The 26,699-nt window shown below is 45.8% G+C and overlaps 1 protein-coding gene across 1 annotated transcript in view; it reads right to left on the bottom strand.

The window, feature by feature from the left end:
• Positions 1–26,699, bottom strand: part of ARMC1 (armadillo repeat containing 1) — a 99,643-nt gene that overhangs the window by 19,703 nt on the left and 53,241 nt on the right. The window contains exons 4-5 of the mRNA XM_030215076.1: positions 15,843–16,032; positions 415–531 (exon numbers count right to left, since the gene is read on the bottom strand). Of these exons, the coding sequence (XP_030070936.1) occupies positions 415–531; positions 15,843–16,032 (307 nt within the window). The remainder of the gene's footprint in view (positions 1–414; positions 532–15,842; positions 16,033–26,699) is intronic.

The following is a 26,699-nucleotide window of genomic DNA, read 5'->3' on the forward strand; positions in this document are numbered from 1 at the left end:
TGTCCAAAGTTCTGAATCTTCATCCACTCTCCAGGTATGGCTTGAAGCTGGGCTTAGTCTAAGATATGCTATTAGAAGAGGCAAACAAAATGAACTAAAATAAGCAAATTTTTACTGTTATAGTTTTATTTCTTCCTTTTAATTAACTTTGCTGTAAATATACTGGAAAATTTGATAAAAAGGGAAACATTTGCTTTTCTGTCTATTTAGCAGAGTAGAAAAAAAACAAAAACAGAGGAAACTGCTATGCACAGGAATAGCTATGCCTATTCAGAAATGTAACCTAGTTCTGAGCTCTGGGAAAGATGTTCCATTCAGCCCCTTGCAATAACACCTAGTGTACCTAATTGAATCCTGCTTGTCAACAGAAAACTTGAGAACCAAGACTGGAATTACACAGGTTTAACCACTTACCTCAGCTTTTAAATCTGACCTAATTCGTACCACACACCTCTGAACTGCCATTTGAAAAGTAAAGCTTATAACACCTTTAATTTTCAATAACGCATCCTCACAAAGACTTCGACGGGACTGAAAAACAAAAATGGCAATTTAACTACATTAAATTATACATTGTTCTACAATGTAATGATCTTTAATAAAATTTAAAATGACTGAAAACAGAAGCATGGATATTTTTCTAATTTAACATAAAAGAATCAATTGTGTAATCAGAAGAAAATGCAAAGTTACTCACCTGTGGCTGGTGTTTTCAGAGGACAGCAAGCTAAGTATTCTTACAGCTGAATGACGTCATCTGACAGAGCCCGGTGTGGACGCTAAGAAGACTGAGAACATTCTAGTAGTGTCCCACCACACATGTGCTGATACCTTCCCACCCGCCGCATGAGCGCAGGTCCCTCAGTCATATATAAATGCTAAAAAATACAACTCCAAGGGAAGTTGGGTGACTACTTGGTCTGCTGTCATCAGAGAACACCTGCCTGTTACAAGTAACTTTGCTTTCTCCAAGGATAAGCATGCCTTTGTATTCTCACAGCTGGGAATCCCTAACTACCAGGCTCACCAAAAACAACATGTCAAAGCCTGGAAGTCAATGAACCTCAAAATATATACATACTAGCTTTAAAGATGCAGCCTAGAACTAAACAAAACTGGATCTAGGGTGTGGAGTTGGATTCTAGACTCCAAACGTTCTTTGCGTGCCAAAACCTGCTATCACATCGGGTATCCTGCTCAAGGCTTTCTTGCAATCTAAGGTATGTATGGGCATGGGAACTCCAACACTATCTTAGGAAGGGTGTGTGCGGAGAAATACTCTACTGTGATGAAACTTATTGTAAGGTGGATCAGCTATTAGGTCCTGTAGCTCTCTGACTCTGCGAGCTGAAGCGACGGCCACAAAAAACACTTTTCCAGGTCAAATATTTCAGATGTCAGGAATCAAGCGGCTCAAAAGGAGCATTCATCATTTGGGTGAAGAAAACGTTGAGATCTCACCAGACAGTTGGAGGTCTGACAGGGGGCTCCGTTAATAACAAACCTCGCATGAAGCGAACAACTAGAGGCTGTACAGAGAAGGGCTTACCTCCTACACGGTGATAAGCACTCAGAAAGATGCAGGAGGTATTCAAGCAGTTTTTGTGTAAGGCAGGTAAAGGATCTAAGGCCTTGCCCTCACACCAGACAACAAACCTCCACTTAAATGGAGTAACACCTGGAAGCCGGTAAAACGCAGGAGACTTCCTCTGGAAACCTAAGGATTCAAAATTCTGTGCTGCGAGGGCCAGGGATTGGAGGCTGGGATGCAGAAAAGAACCCTCGTTCCATGTGATGAGGGTTGGAAAATATTCCATTCTCCATGGATCTTTGGAGGACAACTCCGGAAAAAGAGGAAACCAGATCTGCCTCAGCCAGTAAGGCATAATTAGGATCATAGTTGCCTAATCTTGCTCGAGTTTCAGCAAAGTCTTCTCTGTGAAAGGTATCAGAGGACATGCATACAGAAGTCCCTTCCCTCAATTTAGGAGAAAGGCATCCAACGCTAGTCTTCCATGTGATCTGAGTCTGGAACAGAACTGGGGGACTTTGTTGTTGAGATGAATGACAAAATATCTGAGGGGGTGCCCCATGCTCAGATCTTGCAGGCTATGCCCATGTTGAAAGACCACTCATGTGGTTGCAAAAGCCTGCTCAGTCTGTACGCCAGGCAGTAGTCCTTTCCTGGTAGGTATGTGGATCAAAGTACCATTCCGTGAAGTAGGGTCCACTGTCATATTCCCACTGCTTCCTGACACAAGGGGTAGGAACCCGTACCCCCCTGCTTGTTTACATAAAAACACTGCAACCTGGCTGTTCATTTAAATAATTTGGTTCTGTAGCCAATCACTGAACACCTATAAAGCACTCCAAATGGATTGAAATCCGTTTCCTAAGCACACCAAGTTCTCTGGTTGTTAAGTCCATCTACATGAGCTCCCCATCCTAGATTGGCTGTATCCATTGTTAGTACCTTCCGAGGTGGTGGAATTTGGATTGGTACTCCCACAGTCAAATTCGATCAAATTTTCCACAAGAGAAGGGCATGAGTGGCAGAATCTAGATTGCATCCACAAGATTCCCAGTTGCTTGGGAATCTAGGGTCCACTGGGCTGCTCTCAAATGGAGCTGTACCATGGGAGTGACATGCACTGTTGAGGCCATGTGGCCCATCAATCTCAACATTTGCTGAGCTGTGACCTGCTTGCTGCTTCAGACTTGAGGCTATTGTTGATGAGGTCTCTGCTCTAGCTTATGGAAAAAAAAGCCTGAGCCTGCAATGTATCGAGCAGGGCTCCTATGTACTCCAATCATTGGACTGGAAGAAGGTGGGACTTGGGGTAGTTTATGACAAACCCTAGTAGCTCCAACACCCAAATAGGTGCATTCACTGTCACCTCCTCCTGCGATGTGCTCTTGACCAACCAATTGTCCAGATAAGGGAACACATACTCCCAATCTGTGTAAATACACCACTACTACTGCTAGACACTTTGTGAATACCCTGGGAGCTGACAGAAGACCAAATGGTGGAACACAGTACTGGCAGTGGTGTTTCCCTATCTGAAATCTGAGATGCCTCCTGTGCCTGGGAAGCATCGAAACATGGGTATATGCATCCAAAGAACATAGTCAACCATTTCCTGAATCATGGAAAAAAGAGTGCCAAGAGAAATCATCCTTTACTTCTTTGACCAGGAATTTGTTCAGGGTCCTTAGGTCTAGGACGGGACAAAATCTCCCTGTCTTCTTGGGCACCTCTTCAAACCACTGGGGGGTCTCTGGAACATTGAGAAAAGAAAAACCAAATTAAATTCTTCAATTGTGAACCAAAAAAGGGACAGCGTTCAAATTGAGGTTGATGCTCCAGACTAAAATGGCCTAGCCACTTGCCAAAATGAAAGAAAACTAAAGTGCTGGAATAACTACGAATATTAAAAGAAAATAAAGTAAAATAAGAAGAAAATGAAATATCTTGAAAAACAGAAGAAAAATACCCACACAGGAAGGTACCGTGAACAAAAATACCCCACACACTTGTCGGACAACACGATAACATGTCCTCCCTGCTCCGCAGAAAAACAAATACTGAGGGACCCGCACTCATGCGGCAGGCAGAAAAGCACCAGTACATGTGCGGTGGGAATAGAAAGTTCTGTGTCTCACTAGTCAGCATCCACACTAGGCTCTGTTAGATGGTGTCACCCAGATGTGAGAATATGAAGGCCTGCTTGTCCTCAGAGAAAAGTTAATACCAAAGAGGTTTTTCCCCCTCAATCCAAAGTGCTTCATTATTTCCCCGTATTAAACGCTGACTGCAATACTCTTGTGTTTAGGTTGTTATTTATCAAATACCTTACATCTATAATGACAGAAAGCAGCTGTCCTATTCCTACCCTTCAGTTATCGTCAGTAGCAGTTTATTAACTTAATGGTATCACACATGGTAACACTGAATTCAAAGAAAGTGTAATGTTTTGGCTGCAGAAGCATCACTATACACAAGAATCAACTGATGCAATCAAAATCAATTTCTGAACATTATACTATACAAAGTTGACATAATGCTTTGCGAGGTGGACTGCATAGACGTGGCAGCTTCCAAAACTAGCACAGGGCTCAGATTCTTCATTAGTAAAATATTGCAAGAAGAATGCAAAAAGCAGAGCTGTTTTACAAGGGGCATAGGTCAGGAGTCACCTAAGGAAATACTTCTTTTAAGGAAAAGAGTGGTGGATATGTGAAAACAGTCTCCTTGTAGAGGTGCTGGAACAGACTGCATCTTAATTCAAGAAAGTATGGCATATGCATGCAGGATCTCTAAGGGAGAGGGACTGATAAAGGTAAGCCATATGGTCTTTATCTGCTGTCATTTTTCTCTGTTTCTATGTTTATAAAGTCATGAGTGGGGTAGAACAGTTAACTAGGGAAAGTGTTAAATCTTTCAAAACACTAATATGAGAAGACAACATGAAATTAACAGACAGACTGAAAACAAATCATATGAAGCACCTTTTATACAAAGCACATAATTAAGCTGCAGAAACTATTGTGAGAGGGGAGGTTTCAAAAAAGAAATTTGGATAAGTTCCTAGCAGAAACATCCATAAAAAAATTATTAGCAAGGTAGACTGAGAAAGCCATCACTTATCCCTGGAAATCAACTATAAGAAATGGATCCACTTTTCTTGATTAGCCAGGTACTTGTGACCCAGATTGACTACTGTCAAACACAGGATGCTGGGCTCAGTGAACCTTTGTCTGACTCAGCATGGCTAATCTTATGTTTCTAGAGATGCTGGAAAAGAAAAATTTACAGCCTTGATAAACCTTACTAAATACCGAAAAGACAGAAGGGGGTGGGGAGAAACTTGACAAAAACAATTGCTGCATGAAAAGAAGCAATCTCAATGTAAAGATTTCCCATTTCTAATTGTATCACTTTTGGGTGGACGTGGTCCCTCTTCACTTCTCCAATCCTGTGGAACTTCTCCCATCTCCAAAGATCGAGTAAATAAATCTTTGACCCACAAGAGGCACCCTGAGCTCCCCCAATATCCTCTTGACCCCATGTCCTTGCCCATTTAGTTTTTCAAATTATTCATAAACACTTTAGCTCTTTAATCAAACCATACCATGGGAAGATCACTACTGCCCAGGTGGGCAACTACGTGGACATGACACTTTTTTTTTTTTTTTTTGGAGTACTAGACCTCGAATCATCCCTTCCCTCATAGCATCACCAAAGCACCTTGAAAGGCATCCAGGACCTCCCTTCTACTTTCTAGTTCTGCAGATGGGACATTTCAATCCACATCTGTCAGGCTGAAATCTCCTAGCAACAGCACCCCCCTTTTCATTCCCAACTTTTGGATATCCATGATTAGAAATGTTAGAGCCTCAAACTGTTTATATATTTTATTTTTCAACTGTTAATTTCTTTTCCCTATAGTTAGTCGAGGTAGCATGCTGCAGAAATTCATACTGGTAAGACTGACTACTTTTTCATGTTTAAATATTTCCATGATAACTGACTTATGGTTGAGTTCTAAAAATGTGTAGAGTATAATATATGCACTTGGAAAATGGCCTAATCCCCCATAAAATCAGATAATGAAAACGTAAATTGTTTGCATGCCTAAACTCTCTGTTATCAAAAATGCTTAAGGCCTATGGGCCCACTGGGGGCCACAGAGAAGAGACATGAATGCCAGGAAAATCATGGCACTTCAAAGTAATGGGTAAGAAAATGTAAACGTAAGACTTGGTGCAAGGGAAGAGAGAATTTAGCTCACAAGCAAGGATTATCCTGATTTATATCCAGAGAACAGATGTACAAGTTTTTAACAGGTTTTACAGACCAGAGGAAAAAAAAAAGAAAAGTTGTGTATAATGTGCTTTTTCTATTAAAAAAGGTAATTTTCTAAGCTTTACCCACAGAAATGAGCTTTTATAAAACTGCCTACCCTATAGGTGGCTTTGATGCATACTTTTACTAGGTGTAGGGGGCTATGTTCTTTGAATAAGATTTAGAATTTTCATAAAGTGTATTTACCTACAAAAGTAGTAAGTATAAAAAATATTATAAATTAATTATTTTCCTAGGATAATTCTTAAAGTGAAAGTATACAGGATTTTCCAACGTAAAAGTCTGCATTAGTGCTTTGAGAGAAGTCAAATAACTAGGGAATAGCTTCGATGTGGGCACACAACACCCATAAACATACTAAATCACTAACCCACTCTTTCTTATCCAAAGATGGCTCTACAGTATGTGCAATGACCAGTCCTGAAAGCCTCTGGGATTACCAATGCAGTGATGTACCAACCCCCACAGCATCATGCACACAATCACATATCCTCTCTGCTCTTTCCCTTGCAGCTGGCCGATGAGGGCAGCTGAAGAGAAATATGAGGCACACAGGAAGACTAGGGCTGCCACAGAGAGGACATTTGGTATGTTCAAATCTTGCTTCAAGTGCTTAGACAGTTCAAGAGGTGAACTATTTTACAAAGCATATGATGAATTCACTGCCTGCTGCATGCTCCACAACCTACCCATCAAATGTCAGATGTCTGATCCAGAGAGACCAATGCTACCAAGCACAGACAGCAATAAGGAAAGGAAAACTATGCAAACTCGGGACCTGATGGCCACAGATCATGTGATGTGGCTGTAAGGAGTGAATTTATCCAGTGCTCAATGTGCCCCCCAATTAGATCCATCTCTCCGACATGTGAGTTAGTGGAGAAGTTTACCTTTTCCCCCTGCATGGCTGCTCTTTTGGAGGAGGTAGATGCAGGCATATGTGCCCTTGGAGAGGTTAGTCCACCTTGCTCCACCCTAGAGGTTCATCTGGCCTCCCTATGGAAATCAGGGAAGACCAGGCATTGCTGCATTACACCACTGGAACCAGGCTTAGGGGTGGGGTGAGATGTACTAAAAAGGAGAGTGGAGTCCATAAGCATTGAGGTGGCTGATGAGGGTGTCCCAGGTGTCGGTAGGCCAGCTGGAGAAGCAATGAGGCCAGGGTCCAATTCAGAATCTGAAGCTTAGTTCCAATGACAACCATCCTCACATTCTGCCTTTCATCCAGACCATGAACATCCTCATGAAGATCACCAACTTCTGTCCTAAAGAGAGTGTTCTGCCACTTAATGTTTCATGCATGCTGTATCACAATGTCTCCCTCCTGCCCAGGGCTGCTGTCATGTCCTCCAACTCTGCCATGAACTGTGGAACGGTCAGAATATAAGTATTTTAAATAATATCAATTTTCTCTGAATGATGGTCACTCTTTTCTGCTGGCTCCCTTGCAAGGCTCTCCTCACCCTCCTCCTCCTCTTCTTTCAATGACATATCCTCCAGCTACTCCTCCACAGATGTGCTTTTCACCATGGTCTTCCTCCTTCTCCAGGCGTCTCAACAGGTGAATGTGTTTACTGCTAGCTGGCCACCTGAAAAATGGGAGGTATTTGCTCCCACCTTCTTACTGCCCTCTTGTCCAGCTTGGTGCCCTACTGTAGCATCTGAAGGACAGAAAAGAGCAAGGTATTTGTAAGAACTGAGCTGTGACTTGTACAGGGCTGATCATTCATGATTGCAGGAGTGACTTTCTTTGGAACTGTGGATGCTACCATACATTCACTGATGCTTTGTGACTGTGCAGACTGTGTTTACACCAGGCTCCTGCAACTTAAATTTTAAAAAATACACTTTTTTTAACAACTCAAATTTTTACAGCTTCTGTTCAGTCTGTGTTGAAGCGCTAGCCCTCAGTTTTACTCCAAACTTCTTTCATTTATTTGTCTGGAGAAGGAAACTTTTACCTTTCCTTCATATAAGAACATAACAGCCATACTGGATCAATGGTCCATCTAGCCTAGCATCCTGCTTCCAACAGTGGCCAATCCAGGTCATAAGTAGCTGGCAGAAACCCAAAAATCACTCCTCATGTCCTGTAGTCTGAGCTGGAGCTATATTTATACCCAACCCTCCTCTTGGACAACAAAAGAAAAAGCCTACAGCAACCTGCATGAACTAGACCATCCAAGGATATCAGAAGCAGAAACTGTTAAGTGAATAACTAGAATCTGTGAGCTGAAATTTTATTTTAAACTACAAAACTATTTTAAGATTCTGATTCTGTTGAAACTGAAGTCCCTCAATCCTTTCTGCAGTAAATATCCAAAACTATTCACACAGAAATACAAAATATAGTAATTTGATTCTCTATTACTGGATACCTTTAGTCTCCCAGGCCTGGTCTGAATTTACAACTTTAAAAGGTTTCTTCTTTCAGAACCTTGCTTTACTGCATCCCAGGGTTGCTGATCCACACAGTTTTTTTAGGATTGTGGTGTCATCTAGTGAAATTTGCTTTAATTTTATGAAAGGTGCTTTAATCAAATCTTAAAATAAACTAAAGAATGTGCCTTGGCCCAGAAGACCGAGATACCTCGGGAACCCCAGTGGTCTGTGGGAAAGAGAAGACAAAAGTGCAAGAGGTCAAATACCTACCTAAAGTACTTAAATGATTACTTCATTGCCATACAAAAACTACCCCCAGCACCCCCAGACCACCCTTTGGAACCATAGGCCTGCTGAATATCAGATCAGCTGCTAAGAGTGATCCATATCATTCATGAACAGCATCTAGACATCTTAAGAATAAGGAAAGCCTGGCTACACAAAACTTGGCTTACCACTGGCTGAACAATGCTCAACAGGTTTCAACATCTAACATCAACCAAGAGCAGGAAGATGGAGCGATGGAGGGGTAGCAGTCCTTTCTGGGGATACAATCAAACTGCGAAGAATCGCCATGACCCAGCTAAATGAATCAGAATCACTTTTAATCCAGATGGAAGAGGAGAAACCAATCTAGGTGCTCATGGTATACTGAGCACCTCATAACATATCTGTGCAAGAACTCCTTGATCTGATTACACAGGTGACCTTAAATTACTCTAGGATGGTGAGAATGGGAGACTTTAATCTGGACATGATAGCACTAGGATTCACACAGGTTATCAAATTCTCAAAAAGGTCACATACAAGACTTGGTGTTTTACAAAGGGGTTTTCATCCCAGCATAGTGGTACCGAAATAACACTCCTATCATGGACAGACCACTTTATAATTAAGTTTTCCCTAAGTGGCCACCTGAAACAAATGGCATCTCCCAGAATTTGGAAGGAGATCATAGACAAGAAAAGGCTGACTGCTGAGAATTTCCTAGAGGCCTTGGACTACTCACATGTGGATGAGAAGACAACTAGTGTCAGAGCAGGCTGACATTTGGAACATACACTTTGCTAAGACCCTAGAGAAATCAGCACCACTCACAAATGTTCACCTTGGTTTTCTCCAGAATTTTGGACCCTTAGGCATGAAAGACAAACTGGAAAGGAGATGGCGTAAGTCTCTCCTGGAAAATGGCAGGCTAAACTGTAAGAAACACAAAGTACTGCCAAGTCTTAACAACAGCCATAAAACACTATTTCTCTCAATGTATTGAACAGGCTTCCACAATTCAACCAAACACCTGTTCAGCATAATAAAAACAGCCTACTGCAACCCCCACAACAGAACCAGCTTGCCCAGTCAAAAATGAACCAAAATAATTTTGCTGCATACGTTGCCAGCAAAATTAAAAGTCTCTGCCAAAATTTACAGGCAGCCCCACCCAGTCTCCAGTCAGCTAACTATGAGCGCACAAACTTGCTCCCTCCTGACACAGACATATGGGACTCAACCCAATAACAGAGAAGGCCTTTACAAAATCCTAAGAGGCCATCAACCAACCAGCTGCTTCCTCGATCCTTGTGCATCAAATATAGAGCAGTAGGCAAGTATGGGCCTCATAGAAGATGCCACAAAAATTGTGAACTCCTCTTTTTCTAATGGGCAACTACCAACAGAATTAAGAGATCAGTGGTGCATCCTTTGCTAAAGAAACACAGCCTTGACTAGGACAAGCTTGAAAGTTACCAGCCAATATCTAACATTCTATTTCTAGGAAAACTTAGTCCGTGTTCAACTCAATAATTAGCTAGAAGACAAACTGACTAGATCCATGTCACTCTGGATTCACACCCGGTTATAGAACAGAAATGGTCCTGGTATCCCTACCAGATGATCGTCACAGAAACCGAGACTGGGGACTTACCTTGGTGTTAATTCTGCTGGAACTGTCAGCAATTTTTGACACTGTGGATCATGATATCATGCTAGCAAGACTGGCAGAGACAGGTATCTATGCAACAGAACCTACTTGGTTCAAATCCTATCAGATAGGCCACTGTTTCCCCAAGTCTGGTCCTGGAGTAGCCCTTGCCAGTCAGGTTTTCAGAATATCCACAATGAATATGCATGAACTTGAATTGTATACACTGCCTCCATTATATGCAAATCTTTCATGCATATTCATTGTGGATATCCTGAGAACCTGACTGGCAAGGGGTACTCCAGGACCGGACTTGGGAAACACAGATAGGTAATAGTCCATACTGTTCGACAGTAACTGACCACCACCATGGGCACTGACCTACAGGGTACCACAAGGATAAATACTGTCACTTTTATTCTTTTAAATATCTACCTCAAGCCAATTTGGTCGACAGACAGACAGGTCTACATCTATGTGGATGACATGCAGGTACTCATACCCACTGAACCTGACTTACCTACAGCCCTGAATAAACTGACTACCTGTTTAACAGCAATTCTAAAATAGAAAAAAACAACAAACTTGCCTGAACCCAAGTAAAACCAAGCTTGTATGTGTTCCTATCACAATTGGGCACAAACTGGACATCAAAATCTCTTTTGGGAAATATGGACTACCCCTCAAATCACAAGCCAAGAACCTTGGAATAAAGCTAGACTTAACACTTATGCTGATCCCCCAAATCCTTCAAGAGCTGCTTCTATCATTTGCAACAACTATGCTGCCTCTCTCCTTACAATGAGAAGGCAAGTCTTGCCTCAGTTGTACATAACATCAAGACTGGATTACTGTAATGCACTCTACACTGGCCTGACTACAAAGGGTTTGCACCAGCTCCAAATGATTCAGAATGATGCAGCAAGACTAACAAAGTTGTAAGTGATGTGACCACATCACACCATTTTTGCAAAATCTTCACAGGCTACCAGTACAACATAGGACTAAATTTAGAACTCTGGGCTATTTCCTTTAAGGTTCTCGAAGATCTGACACAGAGTACTTGAACAAGATCTCCGTCGGCACACCTCCAATGTCACTAAGGTCCTTCCAAGGAGTATCCCTAACCACACCCTCTCCAAAGAGCATCATGCAATGTGACACCCACCAGCAAGCCTTCTCTGAAGTAGACCCCACACTCTGGAATGCATTCCCTGAAAGGATTTGTTAACACAAGACTATCTCTACTTCAGGAAGCAGGTGAAAGCTTGGCTCTTCCACCCAGGCCTTTAATGGAAGTAGTAACTAACTTGCTAGTTATACACACACAAGGAGTGACACAAGCTTCATATACTGTAGCAGGACATGTTTAGCCACTCCTACCCTAGCTAAGATAATATTCAAGCACCTGACTTCAAATACACCTTTCTTTAAGTTAGTTCCTTAATTTCTAACTCCTGTTACTCTATCTATATGGTCCATCTTTACTTATACCCTAAGCTGCCAATTAAAATGTTTTATTGTGTTGACACTGGAACCTAGCATAAAATGTATTGTTATTTTAATATTTTTTTACTGCTGTAATTGTCTACTACCTATACTTGACTTATCCTTGTTGTACACCGCCTTGATGAATTCCTTCAAAAAGCAGTAAATCCTAATACGTATGGCATACCTCCTGAACAGACTCTAGCCTCAGTACAACATTTAAAACGATACTTTAACATTTGCCATATCTATACAGAATTTCTAAAAGAAAAAACAAAAGCCTGGATTTACTAGCCAAGTATGAACGTATTTTAGGCCTTTGCAATACGTATAGCGAATGTCTGTCTGTTAGACATAGCAGTACATTAGATACCTATGCTGTCTAATACTTTTAAATGAATGTAATATAACAATGCCCTGGTAGATGGAAGGGAGAAGGGTTGGATAGAGAACATGGAAAAGCATAATCCCAGTTTGGAATAGATAATGGAGGCACCATTTCATACAGATGTATTTGTGTTCCAGGCCTATAGGGAAGCACATGTGCAATGGTAAGGCCTATGTCCCCTATGCAACAGTACCTCAGTGTTCCTCTGCTATGTATATAAAGGGATATGTGGGGGACGGGAGGGAAGGATAGTTAGTACACATACGAGATTAGCACAGGCCAACTCTCACTTGATCTTCTGGATGCCATGTCACGTTTACTGGCCCCCGTTACACTGCCCTGCAATGTCAAACGGAAGCAAGTGCCTATTTTTACTGAAGTTCTTGCTTCCTTTTGCCATTGCAGGGCCAGTATCACCCTATCAATGGCTGTAAGCATCATGAGGCTGCTGAAGCAAGGGTTGGGCCTGCTGTGGTAAGTGCTTTCACATGACTATTCCCTGATAGTAGCAGCATATATGAACGCTTGGTACCGACCTGCATTCTCTGAGTTCTCCACCAGCCAGCACCAGTGGTGCAGGCACAGAAAGCATCCCTCTTCTTCAGATATTCACGTGGCATAGAGAAGGTGGGGGGGAGGGGGGTTGGGAGTGGTTGAGTCACACCACTAAGCTAGACAGGTACTTTCTGCCACCTTGCTGAGCACACCGTGAATTCTGGAGAACGAAAGGGGGCACTTCCTTTCATTGATCAAGTGTATGCCTACCCTTATAGTGATGGTTTCTGGGAATTCAATGTGCATATCTGGCACAGGGATGGCTCCAGCAGCCAAGGCATGGGCCTTCACCTTTGTAGTCTCAACCTGCTCTGTGCGATATGTCACCTATTTGCACTTTCCTTTACATCACCATCAGTTTGTTGCTGTCTAATGTGAACCCTGAGTGCGAGTCCTACATAATGGATGGGACAAAGGGTGTTGCAGTACAGGATTGGGGCTGGCAACTAGGTCCTACATGGAGTGGCTGTGTGACCCCACTCACATGCAAGGGATAATGTATTTGTAATACTGCCTTTCTGTGATAATACCAAAGCAATTTACATATTATATCCAGGTACTTTCTCTGTCCCTAGTGGGCTCACAACCCTTTTTGTACCTGGGCCAATGGCGTGGTTCCTGTGAGCACCTTCCCCTGCATCTCCAGGTGCCAAACCCTTTCAAAGCAGGCTACTGGCATTCACTGGAGGTGCGTCATGAAGGCAGGTTAGCAACTATTCTCCCTCTACCACTCGCACTGCTTCCTCTGTTACTCCTGTTAGCCTCTGGATTAGTGAATGTTCTATATTACTGTTTGAGAGGAATGACTGGGCATGGCTATAGCTAGTGGACCAGGCAGGATTAAGGACAAAGTGCAGCTTTCAGGTCCTCGGTCTCCCTTTTCACTAACAGGTACATGTGCTGTCCAACTTCAGCACATATTGAAGCCAGTGCTTTATCATTTCTTTTTTGTGGCTATGACTCCATGATCTTAACCAAGCAAAACTGAGTGACTTGCCCCCTCCGCCAGAGGTGCAGAATAATAACCCTATTTGGAGTCCCGACCCATAGTTTGGGAAGCTCTGTTGTAAGCACTGCTTGAGGGACTTGCGTGTTTGGGCGGGTAAGGTGGGTTTTCCTCTACGAGTGCAACTTGGTCATTTGTAATGTGTCCTCATATTGCCTCCACTGTAATATCCCTTTCCCCAGTCCCAATGCAATTATAATCTCAGCATATTTAATCCATCTGCCTATCACTTGCATGGGGACCTTTTCATAGCATCGACACATGCGAGGATGATGGGCAGAGCAAGTATACCAATTTTACACTTTTAAATGATAAAGTTTGAACCTCAGGTTTCCTCAGTACTGAAAAAAATCCTTCAGGTCTCTTTGGAAACTGATCATATTTCTTGCCCGACATCTTTAGACTGCTAGTTCAATCCTTGGTTTTAACTCAGTTCTATTACTGCAATTCCATCTATGCTGGATGTAAGGAGGGTGTCCTAAACAGCTGCTTACAGTCGAAAATACAGTAGCTAGGCTTGTCCTCAAGGCATCACTGGCTGCTCATTAAAGCAAGGATTATTTTTAAATGATGTGGTTTTGTCTTTCAAATATTATATGGCATTACATTAGATTACATGCAGCCATAAATAACTATTTTCCTAAGCAATATAACCTCTCGTTCTAGGAACTACCTTAGACTTCATCTTCCAGATTGCAATAAGATTCTAACGGCAATCAAGGGACAGTCTAATTACTTGGTATTTTGCAAAAAACTGACCCCCCCTCCCCCCCCCCCCAAAAAAAACAAAAACCTTACCTCTTTGATGAAGTGTGTTAGATTGTAACTGGCCATCAATGGTTTATTATTTAGTTCTCATTTGTATCTTATTTGTGCTACTCTGCTCTTAATATTTTGTTTATGGCATTGTAAACTTTGCATATTTATTATAAGCCACATTGAACTCAAGAATGCTCAGGATAATGTGAGGTACAAATGTCAAAAAAATAAATACATGTAAAACAGAAAAACGTGCCTGATTTAATTTTGCAAAATTTTGATATACACTGAATCTTAATTTCTTCCCAAATATCTAAATTTCCAGTTTATCAATCTCTAGAATCAAAACTCCTGATATTTGTGTGTACCCTACCTTTTCGTGAATCTTTTTCTTTGTTAGAAACCATGATAGTTCAAGCTCTAGAAGCCAGAAGCCAGTCTTTAATGACAGCTCAAACACAAAGTACTTCCCCCCCTTCTGCTTCCTAAATCATTGTCTTTTTTTCTTGTATTTCCTAATGTCTACAAGAGTCTGGTTACTCCGTGAGGAGTATTAATTGATATCCTTTATATGTAATTATAATCTTATAACATTCACAGACTAATTCCCTCTTCTTTACCTTCATAAGAGTGTTATGTCATCAGGAGGATAATTCTATAAAAGGTATCTAAATGTAAGGGTATCTATTACCCATTCAGATGTATGTGCCTGTTTGTAAATTACACACGTGGAGAGAGCAGCATTTTACAGAATAAGCACATGCACTGGACCAAAATGTGTATACCCATATGCAAGAAGGCACACATATTCCAGCATGCATCTGCATGTGCGCATAACTGTACATACTATGTGCACCGACATCACAGGTGTAGAGACATCCCCAAAATGGCAGCCCAGCACACAACCTGATGCTGTTGACACCTTCTTCCTAGCCAAACTCTCTGTCTAGGTCAGAAACACCACCTGTTCCCAATGCCTGGCCATAGGAGGGATTCTGACAAGGTGATCAGAGCCTCGGCAAGGCTATGCAGGTGCTACAATAAAAGAACCTCATACCCCAGAAAGGCAAGTTTCAACAGGCAGCAGAGTTGGTAAGGCTGAACTAGGAGAAACAGATGTGTCCGACTCCTCACTAACATTAGACTCAAAAGTCACACCTCTATCATTCCTTCCACCCTGTCCTCACCCAGTCCTTTTCCTTTAACCCTTCATCCCACCAGCAAATCTCCCTATTTCAATCCCCACCTCTGTGTTAATAGAGAGCTTCCTTAGGAAATATTAAGAACTATACATCAGTTTATGAAGGGCACTAACAGAAAACGATGAAATGAAAGATTAGTAAATTCTTTCTCCGCCATGAAAATAGAAATCTTATTTTCACTAAGCCTGACCAATGTTGTTTCCCTCACTTTAAACTGATGTCATCTACTTTGAAAATGACATTTCTCAAGTGTCAATAAAACAATTTTTTCTTACCGTATCATCAAGGCCATCTATATGTAAAACCACTGTTTTGGCACGTTTATTTGTAGTACCCAAGAAAAACTGGGCTTTTCGTCGTCGGGAGTTCATCTCATTCACACTGTCGCCATCCATGGTACTGGATGACTGAAGGATGTCATATACCTCAGAGGCTAAAAGTTTAGTGTCTCCTGGCGTGGTGGACCTGAAAGAAAATGAGGATTTAAAGTTGCAAAAGTAGCAGAACTTTCAGTTCAAACATTTGACATATTCATTTGTTTGGCTGACATGATGCATCTGTTCTGAAGAAAATGACTGGCGAGCAGGAATTGCTCTAATAAGGAATGGTAAATCAAATCCAAAGCGCTGATAAGTAAGGCAAAGAGGGACTTTAAAAAAAAAGATTGTGCTGGAGGTAAAAAAACACATAGTAAAATTTTTTTTTAAGTATATTAAAAGCAAGAAGCTGGCAAAAGAATCGGTTGGACTGCTAGATGACTAAGGGGTAAGAAGGGGCACTCAGGGAAGACAAAGCCATAGCGGAGAGATTAAATGAATTCTTTGCTTTGGTCTTCACCAAGAAAGATTTGGGAGAGATACCGGTGCCAGAAAAGACAGTCAAAGCTGACGAGTCGGAGAAACTGAATGAAATCTCTATAAACCTGGAAGATGCAAGAGCAATATGACAAACTGAAGAGTAACAAACCACCTGGACCGGATAGTATTCATCGCAGAGTACTCAAAGAACTGAAAAATGAACTTGCAGAATTATTGTTAGTAATAAGTAATTTATCTTTAAAATCAAGCATGGTACCAGAAGATTGGAGGGTATTTTTTTTTTGTTACATTTGTACCCCGCACTTTTTCCCACTCATGGCAGGCTCAATGCAGCAGGCAATGGAGGGTTAAGTGACTTGCCCAGAGTCACAAGGAGCTGCCTGTGCCGGGAATCGAACTCAGTTCCTCAGTTCCCCAGGACCAAAGTCCACCACCCTAACCACTAGGCCACTCCTAGTAGCCTAGTGTAGTAGCCAATGTAATGCTGATTTTTAAAAAAGGTTCCAGAGGTGATCCGGGAAATTATAGACTGGTGAGCCTGACGTTTGTGCCGGGTAAAATGATACAGACTATTATAAAGAACAAAATTACAGAGAATATTCAAAGCCATGGATTGAGACAAAGCCAAGGGAAAATTAGGTTCTTACCTTGGTAATTTTCTTTCCTTTAGTCATAGCAGATGAATCCATTACGAATGGGTTGTGTCCACCTACCAGCAGGGGGAGATAGAGAGAACTGAAAACCATAGTGCCTCTTGGCCAGCTAGCTCCATCTGCCTCTCAGTATTTGAAGCTTCCAAAGCAATGTTACACCGCAAAGTAGAATAAACATGAACTTTCCTCACAGCGAACGAACGCCCCAGAACAGGAGCAGTAATTCAAAGGAGGGATGAACTCAACCTCCTGTAGCAGAACAGAAATCCTGAAGACTGTTTTCCAACTTCTCCCAATGAGGGAGCTTATCTACAGGAAAAACTGAACCCAAAACAGCATTAATCAATCAATCAGGGCGGGCTAATGGATTCATCTGCATCAAAGCAATCCCTAGATAGGGTGGGAACAGGCCACACCACGCGCCAGCACTTGTGCTCCAAAATGCGCGTCCTTCCTGGCAGCCACATCCAGCCTGTAATGTCGGGCAAATGAGAGCTTAGACACCCAGGTCGCTGCACTGCATATCTCTTGAAGAGAGAGTGCTCCAGTTTCAGCCCAAGAAGAGGAAATTGCTCTTGTAGAATGTGCCTTAAAGGCTTCAGGCGGAGGCCGGCCAGACAGCAGATATGCTGAAAAAATAGCTTCTTTGAGCCAATGAGCCAGAGTAGCTTTAGACGCTGGAGATCCTCTGCGAGGACCTGACAACAGAACAAAAAGGTATCACAGGTCCTGAAAGCATTTGACATGCGCAGATATTGCAACAGAGCCCTTCGCACATCTAGAAGGTGCAATTGCCCAAAAGATTCCGGAAACTCCTCTCTAGAAAAGGAGGGCAGGAAAATAGGTGAAACGCTGAAACCACCTTAGGCAGAAAGGAAGGCACCATACGTACCCTAACTCCGGACTCTGAGAATTGCAGAAATGGGTCTCGACAGGACAGCGCCTGGAGCTCAGACACCCGTCTCGCCGATGTAATGGCCACCAAAAAGACCGTCTTTAGGGTCACATCCTTCTCCGAAGTTCGCCTAAGCGGCTCGAAGGGCGAACACTGAAGGGCCTTTAAAACTAACCCCAGGTTCCAGGCCGGACACAGAGCCCGCACGGGAGGACAGAGCCGAAGAACCCCTCTAAGAAACAGTGCCACATCCGGATAAGCAGCCAGGGAGAGGCCAGCCACCTTCCCCCGAAAACATGCTAAGGCTGCCACTTCAACACGCAGGGAATTATAGGCCAAGCCTTTTTGTAAACCATCCTGCAAAATGTCAAGTATCGGCGAGACAGAAGCCCGCATGGGTGTAATCGCTTTAGCAGCGCACCAAGCCTCAAACTGGTGCCAAATCCGGGCATAGGCAACGGAAGTGGAACGCTTGCGGGCCTGAAGGATAGTGGAGATGACCTCTTTGGAATAGCCCTTGTCTCTCAATTGCGCCCTCTTAATAGCCATGCCGTAAGACCAAAGCGGCAGGTGTCCTCCATGGTTACCGGCCCCTGTGACAACAGGTTTGGTACCAGAGGCAAAGGAAGGGGAGCCTCCACCAGCATCCGCCGGAGGTCCGCATACCATGGCCGCCCGGGCCAATCCGGGGCAATGAGAACCATCTCTCCTTGATGAAGCCGAATCCGCAGGAGTACTCGCCCTATCAAGGGCCAAGGAGGGAACACATACAGGAGGCCCGGAGGCCAGGGTTGAGCCAAGACATCCAACCCCGCCGAGCGAGGATCTCTCCGTCTGCTGTAAAAGCATGAGACTTTAGCATTTGCGCTTGACGACATAAGATCCGCTACGGGCGTCCCCCATTTGGCACAGATCTGAAGGAACACTTTGTCTGCCAGTTCCCACTCCGTTGGGTCGATTTGATACCTGTTTAGATAATCGGCTTGCACGTTGCTCTGACCTGCAATGTGAGCTGCTGACAGAAACTGCAGATGTAGCTCAGCCCAGTGGCATATCTGAGCGGCCTCTGCAATTTATGTAGGCCACCGCTGTCGTGTTGTCCGACAGAACTCTGACAGCCAGTTCCTCCAGGGTCGTGTGAAAGGCCAGAAGCGCCTGGAATATCGCTTTTAACTGCAAGCGATTGATGGACCACTCCGACTCCTCGGATGTCCAGAGACCCTGGGTATGCCTTCCCTGGCAATATGCTCCCCAGCCCTTCAATATTGATTGAATATTTTGACACCCAACAAACAGGACTTAATAAGGATCTGGGTTTTCTAACTCATTATAAAACATAAAGCTGTATTTCTCTGTTTATTTCTCTGTTTATTACCCTCCTCTCACCTACCAACACCCATTCTGTTAGAAAATCAATGAAATGCTTTGATGTCCCCATGCATACCCCCACCCTCCCACTCTGTCAGACTGTCAAAGTAATGCTTTGATGTTTCTCTCATATATACTATCTGCTACCACATTTGCTTATTTCCGATCTGAGGAAGAAAGGCAACTTTCGAAAGCTAATCAAGAAATGTATTAAGTTATGTCCAATAAAAAAGGTATCATCTTATTTTCTTTTCCATGTTTTATTTTGTTTGATTTCTATTGATAACCTCAAGCAATCAACAAATTTTCCAAAACCCACTCCAAATTGGACACTTGTCCTAGCTATCTAGTAAGGTCCGCCCCCAAACGCTTCATAACAGAACTCACAACACACCTGAACTACAAGCTACAACATGGACTCTTCCCCAAAGACAAAGGAAACATATTACTCACACCGATACCCAAAGACCTAAAGAAAAAATTAAACGGCACGACCAATTATCGACCAGTGGCATCCATCCCTCTGATTGTCAAAATAATGGTAAGTATGGTAACACAACTTACCAACTACTTAGACAAATTCAAAATACTACATGAATCACAATCAGGATTCCGATCCAACCATAGTACGGAAACAGTGATAACTACCCTCATAACTAAATTCAAACAACTAATAGCAACCGGACACAGTGTGCTGCTCCTTCAATTCGACATGTCCAGCGCGTTTGACATGGTTAGCCACCAAATACTCTCGAACATCCTAGACTATTTTGGGATTGGAGGAAACGTACTAAAATGGTTCCAAGGATTCCTAGAAGCTAGAACCTACCAAGTGATCTCAAAATCAAAAACGTCAATACCATGGACACCAGAATGTGGAGTTCCACAAGGATCACCGTTGTCACCAACCTTATTCAACCTAATGATGATACCTCTAGTTAAATCGCTATCCAACCAAGGCCTTAACCCGTACATCTATGCAGATGATGTCACGATATATATCCCGTTCAAGCATGACCTAACAGAAATTACAAAAGAAATCCAACATGGCCTCCAAATAACGAATTCATGGGCGGATGTATTTCAATTGAAACTAAACGCAGAAAAGACACAATGAGGCATATTTTCAAAGCACTTTGGGAGGCTAAGTTCCATAGGTTTCTATGGAACTTTGGGAGGCTAAGTGCTTTGAAAATGAGCTTGAATGTCTCATCTTATCTTCACAATACAACTCAAATAAAAACAATACTATAACACTCTAATTATACTCTCCCGGTCTCTGACAGCCTGAAAATTCTGGGAGTTACGATCGACCGTAAAGCGAATGCTACATACCTGTAGAAGGTATTCTCCGAGGACAGCAGGCTGATTGTTCTCACTGATGGGTGACGTCCTCGGCAGCCCCTCCAATCGGAATCTTCCTAGCAAAGTCCTTTGCTAGCTCTCGCGCGCCCGCGCGCACCGCGGCCGTCTTCCCGCCCGAAACCGGCTCGAGCCGGCCAGTCCAGTATGTAGCAAGACAATACAGTTCAAGGGAAGACACAACTCCAAAGGGGAGGCGGGCGGGTTTGTGAGAACAATCAGCCTGCTGTCCTCGGAGAATACCTTCTACAGGTATGTAGCATTCGCTTTCTCCGAGGACAAGCAGGCTGCTTGTTCTCACTGATGGGGTATCCCTAGCCCCCAGGCTCACTCAAAACAACAACCATGGTCAATTGGACCTCGCAACGGCGAGGACATAACTGAGATTGACCTAAAAAATTTACCAACTAACTGAGAGTGCAGCCTGGAACAGAACAAACAGGGCCCTCGGGGGGTGGAGTTGGATCCTAAAGCCCAAACAGGTTCTGAAGAACTGACTGCCCAAACCGACTGTCGCGTCGGGTATCCTGCTGCAGGCAGTAATGAGATGTGAATGTGTGGACAGATGACCACGTCGCAGCTTTGCAAATTTCTTCAATGGAGGCTGACTTCAAGTGGGCTACCGACGCAGCCATGGCTCTAACATTATGAGCCGTGACATGACCCTCAAGAGCCAGCCCCGCCTGGGCGTAAGTGAAGGAAATGCAATCTGCTAGCCAATTGGATATGGTGCGTTTCCCTACAGCCACTCCCCTCCTATTGGGATCAAAAGAAACAAACAATTGGGCGGACTGTCTGTGGGGCTGTGTCCGCTCCAGGTAGAAGGCCAATGCTCTCTTGCAGTCCAATGTGTGCAGCTGACGTTCAGCAGGGCAGGAATGAGGACGGGGAAAGAATGTTGGCAAGACAATTGACTGGTTCAGATGGAACTCCGACACGACCTTTGGCAAGAACTTAGGGTGAGTGCGGAGGACTACTCTGTTATGATGAAATTTGGTGTAAGGGGCCTGGGCTACCAGGGCCTGAAGCTCACTGACTCTACGAGCTGAAGTAACTGCCACCAAGAAAATGACCTTCCAGGTCAAGTACCTCAGATGGCAGGAATTCAGTGGCTCAAAGGGAGGTTTCATCAGCTGGGTGAGAACGACATTGAGATCCCATGACACTGTAGGAGGCTTGACAGGGGGCTTTGACAAAAGCAAACCTCTCATGAAGCGAACAACTAAAGGCTGTCCCGAGATCGGCTTACCTTCCACATGGTAATGGTATGCACTGATTGCGCTAAGGTGAACTCTTACAGAGTTGGTCTTGAGACCAGACTCAGACAAGTGCAGAAGGTATTCAAGCAGGGTCTGTGTAGGACAAGAGCGAGGAGCTAGGGCCTTGCTGTCACACCAGCCGGCAAACCTCCTCCACAGAAAGAAGTAACTCCTCTTAGTGGAATCTTTCCTGGAAGCAAGCAAGACGCGGGAGACACCCTCTGACAGACCCAAAGAGGCAAAGTCTACGCTCTCAACATCCAGGCCGTGAGAGCCAGGGACCGGAGGCTGGGATGCAGAAGAGCCCCTTCGTTCTGCGTGATGAGGGTCGGAAAACACTCCAATCTCCACGGTTCTTCGGAGGATAACTCCAGAAGAAGAGGGAACCAGATCTGACGCGGCCAAAAAGGAGCAATCAGAATCATGGTGCCTCGGTCTTGTTTGAGTTTCAACAAAGTCTTCCCCACCAGGGGAATGGGAGGATAAGCATACAGCAGGCCTTCCCCCCAATCCAGGAGGAAGGCATCCGATGCCAGTCTGCCGGGGGCCTGAAGCCTGGAACAGAACTGAGGGACTTTGTGGTTCACTCGAGATGCGAAGAGATCCACCAAGGGGGTGCCCCACGCTTGGAAGATCTGGCGCACCACTCTGGAGTTGAGCGACCACTCGTGAGGTTGCATAATCCTGCTCAATCTGTCGGCCAGACTGTTGTTTACGCCTGCCAGATATGTGGCTTGGAGCACCATGCCGAGACGGCGAGCCCAGAGCCACATGCTGACGGCTTCCTGACACAGGGGGCGAGATCCGGTGCCCCCCTGCTTGTTGACGTAATACATGGCAACCTGGTTGTCTGTCTGAATTTGGATAATTTGGTGGGACAGCCGATCTCTGAAAGCCTTCAGAGCGTTCCAGATCGCTCGCAACTCCAGGAGATTGATCTGTAGACCGCGTTCCTGGAGGGACCAGCTTCCTTGGGTGTGAAGCCATCGACATGAGCTCCCCATCCCAGGAGAGACGCATCCGTTGTCAGCACTTTTTGTGGCTGAGGAATTTGGAAAGGACGTCCCAGAGTCAAATTGGACCAGATTGTCCACCAATACAGGGATTCGAGAAAACTCGTGGACAGGTGGATCACGTCTTCTAGACCCCCAGCAGCCTGAAACCACTGGGAGGCTAGGGTCCATTGAGCAGATCTCATGTGAAGACGGGCCATGGGAGTCACATGGACTGTGGAGGCCATGTGGCCCAGCAATCTCAACATCTGCCGAGCTGTGATCTGCTGGGACGCTCGCACCCGCGAGACGAGGGACAACAAGTTGTTGGCCCTCGTCTCTGGGAGATAGGCGCGAGCCGCCCGAGAATCCAGCAGAGCTCCTATGAATTCGAGTTTCTGTACTGGGAGAAGATGGGACTTTGGGTAATTTATCACAAACCCCAGTAGCTCCAGGAGGCGAATAGTCATCTGCATGGACTGCAGGGCTCCTGCCTCGGATGTGTTCTTCACCAGCCAATCGTCGAGATATGGGAACACATGCACTCCCAGCCTGCGAAGTGCCGCTGCTACTACAGCTAGGCACTTTGTGAACACCCTGGGCGCAGAGGCGAGCCCAAAGGGTAGCACACAGTACTGGAAGTGGCGTGTGCCCAACTGAAATCGCAGATACTGTCTGTGAGCTGGCAGTATCGGGATGTGTGTGTAGGCATCCTTTAAGTCCAGAGAGCATAGCCAATCGTTTTGCTGAATCATGGGGAGAAGGGTGCCCAGGGAAAGCATCCTGAACTTTTCTTTTACGAGATATTTGTTCAGGGCCCTTAGGTCTAGGATGGGACGCATCCCCCCTGTTTTCTTTTCCACAAGGAAGTACCTGGAATAGAATCCCAGCCCTTCTTGCCCGGATGGCACGGGCTCGACCGCATTGGCGCTGAGAAGGGCGGAGAGTTCCTCTGCAAGTACCTGCTTGTGCTGGAAGCTGTAAGACTGAGCTCCCGGTGGACAATTTGGAGGTTTGGAGGCCAAATTGAGGGTGTATCCGAGCCGGACTATTTGCAGAAACCCACTGATCGGAGGTTATGAGAGGCCACCTTTGGTGAAAAGCTTTCAACCTCCCCCGACTGGCAGGTCGCCCGACACTGACACTTGGATGTCGGCCTATGCTCTGCTGGAGCCAGTCAAAAGCTCGCCCCTTGCTTTTGCTGGGGAGCCGAGGGGCCTTGCTGAGGCGCACGCTGCTGACGAGAGCGAGCGCGCTGGGGCTTAGCCTGGGCCGCAGGCTGTCGGGAAGGAGGATTGTACCTACGCTTACCAGAAGTATAGGAACAGTCTTCCTTCCCCCGAAAAATCGTCTACCTGTAGAGGTAGAAGCTGAAGGCTGCCGGCGGGAGAACTTGTCGAATGCGGTGTCCCGCTGGTGGAGAGACTCTACCACCTGCTCGACTTTTTCTCCAAAATGTTGTCCGCACGCAAGGCGAGTCCGCAATCCGCTGCTGGATTCTATTCTCCAGGTCGGCGGCACGCAGCCATGAGAGCCTGCGCATCACCACACCTTGAGCAGCGGCCCTGGACGCAACATCAAAAGTGTCATAAACTCCTCTGGCCAGGAATTTCTGCACGCCTTCAGCTGCCTGACCACCTCCTGAAAAGGCTTGGCTTGCTCAGGGGGAAGAGCATCAACCAAGCCCGCCAACTGTCGCACATTATTCCGCATGTGTATGCTCGTGTAGAGCTGGTAAGACTGAATTTTGGCCACGAGCATAGAGGAATGGTAGGCCTTCCTCCCAAAGGAGTCTAAGGTTCTAGAGTCTTTGCCCGGGGGCGCCGAAGCATGCTCCCTAGAACTCTTAGCCTTCTTTAGGGCCAGATCCACAACTCCAGAGTCGTGAGGCAACTGAGTGCGCATCAGCTCTTGGTCCCCATGGATCCGGTACTGGGACTCGATCTTCTTGGGGATGTGGGGATTAGTTAAAGGCTTGGTCCAGTTCGCCAGCAATGTCTTTTTGAGGACATGGTGCAGGGGAACAGTGGACGCTTCCTTAGGTGGAGAAGGATAGTCCAGGAGCTCAAACATTTCAGCCCTGGCTCGTCCTCCACAACCACCGGGAAGGGGATGGCCGTAGACATCTCCCGGACAAAGGAAGCAAAAGACAGACTCTCGGGAGGAGAAAGCTGTCTTTCAGGAGAGGGAGTGGGATCAGAAGGTAGACCCTCAGACTCCTCGTCAGAGAAATATCTGGGGTCTTCTTCTTCCTCCCACGAGGCCTCACCCTCGGTGTCAGACACAAGTTCACGAACCTGCGTCTGCAACCGTGCCCGGCTCGACTCCGTGGAGCCACGTCCACGATGGGGGCGTCGAGAAGTAGACTCCACTCGCCCGCATCGGCGAAGCTCCCTCCGCCGACGTAGTCGGGGAGCCCTCCTGGGAGGTGGCCGCAGTCGGCACCGCACGCGGTACCTACGTCGGGGACCTCACCCCGGCGATGGGCCAGCCGGCGCCACGCTCGACGGTACCGGAGGCGCAAGCACCGCCGGTACCGGAGGGGTAGGGCGCAACAGCTCTCCCAGAATCTCTGGGAGAACGGCCCGGAGGCTCTCGTTCAGAGCGGCTGCAGAGAAAGGCATGGAGGTCGATGCAGGCGTCGACGTCAGAACCTGTTCCGGGCGTGGAGGCTGTTCCGGGCTGTCCAGAGTGGAACGCATCGACACATCCTGAACAGAGGGTGAGCGGTCCTCTCGGTGCCGATGCCTGCTGGGTGCCGACTCCCTCGGCGACCCAGAGCTCTCGGTGCCGACGCGGGGAGGGGACCGGTGTCGATGCTTCTTCGACTTCTTCCGAAGCATGTCACCGGAGCTCCCCGGCACCGACGAGGAGGACGTAGAATCCAGCCGTCGCTTCCTCGGGGCCGAGGCCGAAGGAGGTCGGTCTCGGGGGGCTGTACCGCAGGAGCCCTCAGGGTAGGAGGAGACCCACCCGAGGGCTCCACCGCCACCAGCAGGGGAATGGACAGCCCTCACCTGCACTCCACACGATGCACCACCGTCCGACGACATCAGGAGACGAGGTCCCCGGTACCACCGACGTCGATGCAGCTATCCGATGTCTCGGCGCCGATGCAGAGGGCCGATGCCTCGATGCACTCGATGCACTGGCAGCCAAGGAAGAAGGTCTGGACGCTGATGACGTCGATGCACACGATGACCCCGGTGCCGATGCCGACGAAGAGCCCGAGAACAAAACGTTCCACTGGGCCAATCTCGCTACTTGAGTCCGCCTTTGTAAGAGGGAACACAGACTACAGTTCTGGGGACGGTGCTCGGCCCCCAGACACTGAAGACACGAAGAGTGCCTATCAGTGAGCGAGATTACCCGGGCGCACTGGGTGCACTTCTTGAAGCCGCTGGAAGGCTTCGATGTCATGGGCGGAAAAATCACGCCGGCGAAGTCAAAATCCGAAATGACGAATTTGGAGCACCAAAACTTTAAGGGAGAAAAATCTCGACCGAGGCCGAAAAGAGGCTTACCCCGACAACGAAAGAAAACTTACCGGGGCAAAAACTGGAAATACGGGAAGGGGCAAACGAAACCCAAGAGGGTTTCCGGAGCACCTTCCGAACAAAAAGAAACTTTTCCGAAGAAAAAACACGTCGATTAAATAACGGACGCGCGAGGTCGACTCTCCGGGGCTCACCACGGCAAAAAACACAGCCGTACCGAGTGCGGACGAAAGAAGACTGGCCGGCTCGAGCCGGTTTCGGGCGGGAAGACGGCCGCGCATGCGCGGT

This window comes from Microcaecilia unicolor, chromosome 1 (assembly GCF_901765095.1).
Source record: "Microcaecilia unicolor chromosome 1, aMicUni1.1, whole genome shotgun sequence".
In the NCBI taxonomy this organism is placed as follows: Eukaryota; Metazoa; Chordata; class Amphibia; order Gymnophiona; family Siphonopidae; genus Microcaecilia; species Microcaecilia unicolor.